At 32.1% G+C, this 9,387-nt stretch overlaps 1 protein-coding gene across 1 annotated transcript; it reads right to left on the reverse strand.

Moving 5' to 3' along the window:
• Positions 1-385: 385 nt before the first annotated feature.
• On the reverse strand, positions 386-1,231 carry LOC120260127. Its single transcript, XM_039267566.1, has one exon. The coding sequence runs from the start codon at positions 1,229-1,231 to the stop codon at positions 386-388; it is 846 nt and encodes a 281-aa protein (XP_039123500.1).
• Between the last annotated feature and the right edge of the window lie 8,156 nt (positions 1,232-9,387).

The following is a 9,387-nucleotide window of genomic DNA, read 5'->3' on the forward strand; positions in this document are numbered from 1 at the left end:
TCATAGCCAGACAACATTAACTGGCCTACACTCAATAAGTTATGTGCAAGAGCTGGAACATACTGCACATTGTGAATGAGCTTGGTCTTCCCCTCATGTGAATGAAGTGCAACCGTGCCCATTCCAGCCACTTGAATCTCTTTGTTATTTCCCAGACGAACCGTGCGCTTCTCAGATGTGTCAAGTTTGCAAAATAGGGTCTTCATATCTGTCATATGATTGGAGCAGCCGCTGTCGACGAGCCACACCGATTGATCCATCAACTAAGTATCATTCTGTGCCAAAAACATGTTAGCTGTCGTCTCATTCTCTGCTTCTTCATTCTTTTCTACAACAACATTTGCACACTTCTCCGTCAATTTAGAGGTTTGCCAGCAGTTAGCCTTCACATGGCCATATTTTTTACAGTTGTAACACTGTATATTGCTTCTATGTATCTTTGTTCAGAGTTCGGCACCTTTTGATCTTCACTGGTGTATGCTCTTGAGCTGCTTCCTCTTCCTCTGCCTCTACTTCGCCCTCTTCCTCTGAAGGTGTCTCTTCCTCGTCCCCTGAAACCTCCTCTGCTAGAACTTGCACTAGATGAGTCACCCTTGACCATCAATGCCTTCTCACCACTCTTGGCTTGCATGCGATTAACCCGGACTTCATGAGCCATCAACGTTCCACTAAGATCATCGAGAGATAACTTCGATATCTCCTTGGATTCCTCGATGGGCACAGCTACAATATCAAATTTTGGAGCTAAGCTTCTTAGCACCTTTGAGACGACCTCAGACTCAGCTAACTTGTGACCAAGCGCACGAAGTTGGTTAGCAGCAGAGATAACCCGAGTGAGATAGTCCTGCATCCCCTCAGCGTCCTCTATCTGTAAGGTTTCAAAGTCTTGCAGGAGAGCTTGAATTCTCACGGCCCGAACTTTAGTTGTTCCTTGGCATTGTTTTCTCAGGGTCTCCCACGCCTCATGAGCCGACTTCGCCTCTGAGATCCGGTCCAGGATAGGGCCATCCACAGCCTGCTGGATCAAGCACAACGCTTTGGAATCACGTTTGCGATTCTCTCTCTCCTGCGCTTCATCCTTCGACTCGGCCACGCCCTTCTCCACAAGATCCCAAAGCTCCTGGGATTTGAATACGGTCTTCATTCGAAGACTCCACCTCCCATACTCCGCCCTCGAAAACACAGGAATGGACGGTTGGAACAAGGTCACCGGAGCACCGCTGGTTGCCATCACAGATGTTTAAGCTCTGATACCACTGTAGCAACAAACAAACATGCATCAACAATGCACACTATCAGCAGCTTCTCACAGAGGAACAACAGACTAATATATTGAAGGAGATACTCAGGAAGTAAAATAGATTCATTAGCAGCTATGCTTATGAAGACATATAACAAAAAGAGCAAAACATAACATACTACGTCCAGTACATGCATTTTAATGCAAAGCAAAAAAGTTAACATCACACCCATCACATGTCAAGTACTATAGTGTGATAACATTAAGCTCATACATAAAGAGCAGATCTTCAACATATCCACCATATCCGGCATATCTCAAGAGAATGGGAAGACTCCTCCCATTTGTACCTGCTTATAATCATACCAGCATCTTCAATCACAGTTCATCACATAGTTCTTCTATATCTTTTTCAAGATGCATGCTTTTGGGCTGAAGACAAGACTTGCAAGAGTTGGCTTGATGAACAATGTGATAATTCTGTTATTTATGTGGCTTTTGGTAGTTTGGCAAGTCTTAATGAAAGGCAATTTCAAGAACTTGCTTTAGGGTTAGAAGCTCACTCGACGAGCCATTTTTATGGGTAATTAGGCCGGATATAACAGGAAAGGCCACCACCAGCTTGCTAGAAAGGTTCAAAGATGTTATTGGTGACCGGGGAAAGGTTGTTGAATGGTCTCCTCAACAGGAGGTTCTTGCACACCCGCATTGGCTTGTTTCATTACTCACCGTGGATGGAACTCAACAATGGAATCTGTGAGCAATGGTGTGCCATTTCTCCGCTGGCCTTACTTTGTCGACCAACATTTGAATCAAAGTTATATTTTTTTGTGATTTTTGGAAGAGCGGGTTGAAGATGATGCCCGATGAGAATGGTTTGATCACAAAAGAGGAGATTAGAGGTAAGGTGGAAGAGTTGGTTGGAGATGAAGGAATGAAGAAGAGGGCTCTTGCTTTGAAGGAAATGACCATGAAGAGTGTTGACAAAGGAGGGTGTTCTTTTGAGAATTTTATGACTTTCATTAATGCCATGAAAGATGTGTTGGGTTTTGGCTCTCTTCCTATGATCCAAGCCCATTAAGGTTCACTTTATTAAGTGTTTTCCATCATATTAGGGTTAAGAAAGTGAAAAATCTGGAGAGATACAACATCCGCAAAGAGAAAAACTGCAGATTTTCTCAGGTTCGGATTTAACAGTGACAACAACTTCAAGCTAGTGTTTGGAGGGTCAAACGAAGTCCGATTAAGCTGAAATTTTGTGGGCACATTCAGGACTTGTAGAGCTTGATTTCCACTAGACGGTTTGTGATTTGGCTTCTCCTAGCTCAAGATATGAGGGTCAGAACAAAAGCTGCAAAATATTGGTTTTGCTTCCAATATACCTTGTTTTAGCTATTATTTTGGTCAAGTTGTATTTTTCTGATTTGTGCTCATTCTTGAGACTCTCTTGTACCATGAATTTGACCATAGTGGAGCTTGGCTTGGTCAAGATTGACCCGTGGTTTTTTGCCCTTGATTTAAGGGTTTTCCACATAAAAATTTGGTGTTTTGTGTGATTACAATTTTTGTTCTGTTTAAGTTGCTCTCCTTAATCTAGCAAGCTTGGGATTGTTTATTTGCTATTAATCTATTGAGATTATTGCTTAATTCCCATCAAGATGATGTTTAGTGGCTAGCTTGTTAATTGGTATTTATTAATTTTGTTCATGGATCATATCAACTGTTTATCATCATTATCTTCTTCATCTTGTTCTTCTTCTTCTTCTAAATTCTTAATGTAAGTGGGTGTTAAGAATATATACCCCTTTTGAATTTCAAATTTAGTTAAATAACACTATATATGATAGGCCATGGTTCTCACTTTCACCCGTGCTCTTTACTGTCGATGTATCTGTACACCCCTTTTAAATTGTAAATATTATTCAACCATAGTTAAATTAATGCCCTGAAAATAAGTTTGTTCAAACCGATTGTTTGGTTTATAAAAAAACGTTTTTTTTAATTGTTTTAAAATAAAATTTGCTTTTTCGCATGCCTTCATAAAAAATCTACAAAGGATAAGTTATACTAGCATCTAGTTCTCTATGTAAAGTGTTAATATTTTTAATGAGAAGGTGGTTTGAATTTTTTTTTTTAATGAAATTTGGAGATTGATCCTTTAACATGCGCGTTGTCAGCTAAAAATAAGTGTTATAAAATGTAGGACTGAATATAATAATAGTGTAGTAAAATAGATGAAAAAATAATAATGAAAGATAAATATGGCACAAAGATATTATGTGAAAAGCTTCTAAATAATTAGGGTAAAAATCACATGCAATGATAGAAAAATTTACCAAGTGGAAAATTTTCAGAAGTTATAAACCCTCTCTAATAATAAGAAGACCACCACTTTTTCTTATACTTGGAGAAATACAAACTCTCAAAAATATTTTTTTATTACTCTCACTCTTATATTTTTCTTTTCCGCTTTCACACTTCAGTTGTGAATAAGAAGACCACCACTTTTTCTTATACTTGGAGAAATACAAACTCTCAAAAATATTTTTTTATTACTCTCACTCTTATATTTTTCTTTTCCGCTTTCACACTTCAGTTGTGAATGATAAGCTTCAATTTATGGCCCTTTTATAGACCATTGATACACCAACTCAGCCACCATTTCATACCCTTTAATTACTTTCAATGGGCGGCAGTGATTATAGGTTGATGGTTTTGTGAGGAGTTAGTAAGCTATTGTTTTTGTTAATAATGGTGATTTAGGATATGAGCCGGTATCTATAATTTATGATCCATTATCACTGTTACTGTTATTAATTTTTGAATGTGAGTGTTTTACTCTTGATTTTTAAAATAGAATCAAATACTGTTATAAATTTTTATTAATTAATTAATTCAGAAAGATGAGTACGTAGGAGTTGGAAAAACAACAGTGAATTTCACTAGTCAAGTGAATGGGAAGATAGATTTCATTGAGCATGGCAACAACAATGAAGTGTAGGGTTTCTTCTTGACTATGCATGGATTTTTATCATTTTGGAGGCTGTTTCTAACCATTTTAGTATTTTCTAATATTTTTATCATTGTGTTAATATTTATGTTGTTGAACTTGAAGCTTATTAATTCAGTGGTGATGTTTGTCATAAGAACATTCATGTCTTTTAATGTCGCTATTTAAATGAAGTTAAAAGTTAGTGATTTTTTTTTCCTGTGATTCTGTGAAATGTGGGGGAAAAACTTTTTTTTAATAGATAAATCATATTTTTGGGATAAAAAAGATTTACGGATTCACTCAACGACAAAACAACACAATAAACCACATTCAAGATGGATTAGGGTTTATATTATGATACAAAGTAAAAAAAAACGTTAGACTTGGGGTTACATGCTATATATATATATATATTAGTGGATTTCTGGTGGTCGGGTCATTTTGTTTTTGGTTATTTTTTGTGACCATATCTAATAGGTCTATTTTGTTTGTTGTTAAACCTAACTGTTATTTTTTACCTTTGACTAATGAATGTGATTTATCCACTTTTTCAATATATATATATATATATATTTATGACAAAGAGAACCAAAGACGTCACATGAGTTATTATACAACAAAACAAAATGTATTATACAAGAAAGGATGAGATTTTTTTTATTTAAAATTGTCAAAAAATTGATTTAATTTTTTAGTGCAACTGCACTATTATTGGTATGATTTGACATCAAATCAAGATGACATAGCAATCTGTGTGATGTGGCATAATTGATGATGTGGCAAGACATGGTGACATGGCAAGGAGTCTTGGCTTGGAGGCAAATATCTTAGGAGATATTGGAGAAACTATTTTTGGTAATGTGTTACAATTTGAAGACAAGATCATATTAAGATCATATTTAAGTGATTTAATTGAAGACTAAATATGAATAGAGCTTAATTGAAGAAATATCTATCAATGGTATGATTGAAGACTATTGAAGGTATGATTTGAAGAGCCTTAATAGGTATGATGGGAGACTATTAAGGACAAGATTTGAAGACATGCCTATTGTTGGCATGATTGAGATGATTGATTGGAGATCTTTCTTGGGAAGATTTGAAGACCAAACTTGGATGAATTGAAGATCAAATTTGGTAAGTTTCATGAAGACGCACAAAGGACGTACGTCTCTTGCGAGAGGACTTCGTGGCGAGGAACTAAGGAGGTAAGCTAGTTGCCGGTAGTCAGGATCGGGAAATCGGGCTGCACCGACTCAGACTAAGTATGATCGGGAGGTTGATGGGTCTTGAGGTCGTTCGCAACGTAACTAGAATTCAGTCAAGGCAGCAGTCAATACAATGTTGCAATTTACGTTACAACAGGAGTTGCAACATTTAATTGTGGAAGGTTTTACATTAGTAGCCGCGGAGATTCTAAAAGAGGTATGGACTATATTTGGGACGTTGAGGCATCTATATAAGCTGCCTTGCTCTGAGATTGTGTCTCTTGTGGAGGAGAGTGTGTGAGAATTAGACAATCTAGAGAGAGTAGTGATCTTTATTGTTGGGAGAGTGAGTGACAAGTGTTTGTACTCACTTATTTTTCACCTCTTTTAGTGGATTGTTTATTTCCGGGCTTGGCCCCCAAGACATAGGCTAGTGGACGTCGAACTGGGATACCAATCTTGTGTGTCTCCTTCTTGTTTGGTTTGTGTGAATTTTCGATAAGTGTTTGAGTGTTTTCTAAATCACAAACAACATCGGCGGAACTAACATAATTAATGCTAAAAATTGAATAAATGTATCTATTTAAAGAAATTTTTTCTTAAATAAGTTTATAAAATGTTAGAAGGTGCGTTGTTTGTGAAACATTATTTACAAATTAATAAATAAATAAATAATAATGAATAATAATATTGTAGCATACTATTTGATAACTTGGTTTGGTACTGAGTTTTGTCTTCTATTCGGATTAAAAAAAAAAGTAAGTAATTAATAATATTTTTTTAATTACTTTTCCCACTTCTTTTACATCATTCATTTGGAAAGTCATTGTGGGATTATCCACCTTATTAAAAAGAAGTCATTGTGTAATTTTAAATTTAATTACTCCACTTACGTTGCATCATCCACAATACACAGATGAATGCATCCACACATTGTGCTAAAATTTATTGGATGATATCTTAAGCCATACAAATAAACGTGGATGGAAGGCGTAGTTGATGGTGATTAATTGGAAATTGGAAATTGCCAAAGAAATGGCATTTGAATGGTATCTGAAGCCATACAATGTGTCACTTTTCCTTCTAAAATCATTTATTGTTCATGACACTTTAATTTATATAATTATTTAAAAAATTTATATCTATTATGATGAAGGGGAAAATTAAGAGGGGAGAATATATACGAAATTATTATTTTTAAATAAAATTATTGTTTGTTGTGATTTAAACAAATCTCCTAAAATGATTTATCTATTTTATTAAATAAAATAGATATTTTTTTATTAATTTAGATAGATGTTAACGTTTTTTTTATCTATTAGCAAGCATCAAGTCTTTTATGTATAATACTCTTATTTTTTTGTCAAAAATACAGATTTCAATTTTTTTTTTGAAAAGGTGGATAAACCATTTTAATTAAAAAGAATAAATAACAACACATCACTACACACTAATGAGTAGTGAACAATAACAACAAAGAAAACAACAGAAGAAAAGAGAACATACCACAAGAAATGGCTACAAAAACGATAGAAAAAGAACATAAACACATTAATAAACAAACAGAAGGAACAAAAAGAAACACCTCAACCAGTCTATAGAACCAAGAGAGTCTCCTCAAAAACACATAATAAACAGATTTTAATCTCAACTCATACATAGTGAGATCATAAATGCATCGAAATATTAACGCCTAATTTTTATATGTCTCTAACATAATTTATCTATATTTATAAAAATTAAAAAATGTCAACAAAAAGATGAAAGGAACGTGAATTAATGAGCATATAGACATGTAGCCAGACTGTCATTTTGTAGTAAACTAACACCACAAATTAAATTAAAGTTTTAGATAAAAATAATTAAATTATAATACTAAAAATTAATTTTTGACATATTTTTTTTCTTCAAAATATCCTTATATATAAGATTATAAGTAAATTTAAAGTTAAATAAAATAAAAATTTTCACATAAAAAATAATTAATAAAAATACAAAATATTAAAATTTTAAAGATATTCCCAACTTATTTTATATTTTTTAAAATTTCAAAGAAAGAATGGGAAAAGAATTAAATTGAAAAAGGTGAGGACAAATTTTAAAAAAAATTACATCAGATTATCACTAATTTAGTAATCTAGATGGATATATATTTTGGTGATAATGTATTTATGGACTTATTTAATAATATTTTATTATTAATAATTTTACATTACAATTGATATTACTATTACTTTAAAAACTATTATTATAATAATTAAATATAATAATATATTGAGATTATCATCTGAATTTTTTTTTTTTAATGATTTCACAATACCGTTAACCAAACCTTTCGATTATGTTATTGTGATGACTCGATGCAATGACTGAAAATGAAAGACTAGTTTTTCTATTCTACCTAAAATGACGAAATATAAAAATAGTTAAATCCATGCCAGCTCAATCTTTAGGTATGAGGTACTGTCATATCACTTGATGTGATGCAGAAAGTGAAGTGAAACTTTGAGTTGACGTTTTGACGTGAAACTTTGACTTGACGTTTTGCTTTCTTTGTTGGGAGAATCTTCAATATACAATGACTTAGTCGATGAAAAATAAATAAATATTTTTATATTATTTTTTATTGATCATAAGACCATCTCTAAATTAATCAAAAATCTCAAATTTAGGATTAGATTTAAAAATGAAGGAGGTTAAATTAACTGAAAGGTAGGTATATGTTTAGAGATGCATAAATCACTCATTTCACTCTCCATTTACATTATTATCATAATACATATAATAGATTAGTTTTTTTAAATTTAATTATTTTTTTCACTGAGATAGCATTATTCATAGTAAATTAGTTTTTTTTAAATGGATAAATCTCAGATTTATTAAGTAAAATGGAAACTAAGACAAGCTAACGATGCAACAGATAAACAACAATAAGACAAAAGCGACGCCAACACAGTAGATTAGTAGATACATATATTTTTTAAAACAAAATCAAAGGTAAAAATTACAATATTTATAAATTAAAAATTTTAAGATTTATCCATATTTATTAAAAAATTTATTTTTAAATCTAATCATTCTTTCCAATCACTAATTAAAGACACTCTTATTATTAAAAAAAATACAGGCAGGTTGATGCTTTCAAGCAAGGTAGTGAAGCATCTCAAGAAAGAATACATACATGTTGTCCTTCCCTTTTAATAATTATCTCTTTTGGTGTTACTTAGCTTTGTTTGGAATAAGATACTTTCTTGTTTTTTTATTCATTGTAAAAAAATATTTATCTATTACCTTGAAGATAAGGAGAAGGAATACATGTTGCTATAATTTTTGAAAGAAATTCAAAATTTTATTTTATTTTTTAAAAATTAACCTCTCTTCTTCCCATATGTAGTATTTAACATACCCCCAAAATATGAGAATGAGGCACAAATATAAATAATATACAAACAAACTTTCTCTTTGGTTCCCCATTTTGAAAAATTCTTTTAGTTTATTACTATATATGTATAAAACATCAAGATCCTTTGTGCACATAGAGAATTACAAAACAAAATTAAAAAAACGAGAAAAAAACATTTAAAAAAACAAATAAACCCATATTTATTAAAAAAATAAAAAAATACAAAGACAACAATAAAGAGATGACACGGACAAAAATATATTCCACTAGTAGTGAATATATTATGAGAATAAAAAAATATAAGAACACTGATAGAAAAATATATTTCACCGGGATTAAAAATACTATGAAAATAACAAAATACAATAACACTAACAAAATTTAAAAAGAGATTACCCTTTTGTAACATAGACAAATCACACCAAAATAGATATAGCTGAAGTATTGGATAATTATAAAGAGATGACACGGACATAAAAATATATTCCACTAGAAGTGAATATATTATGAGAATAAAAAAATATAAGAACACTGACAGAAAAAT

This window comes from Dioscorea cayenensis, chromosome 5 (genome assembly GCF_009730915.1).
Source record: "Dioscorea cayenensis subsp. rotundata cultivar TDr96_F1 chromosome 5, TDr96_F1_v2_PseudoChromosome.rev07_lg8_w22 25.fasta, whole genome shotgun sequence".
NCBI classification, from domain to species: Eukaryota; Viridiplantae; Streptophyta; class Magnoliopsida; order Dioscoreales; family Dioscoreaceae; genus Dioscorea; species Dioscorea cayenensis.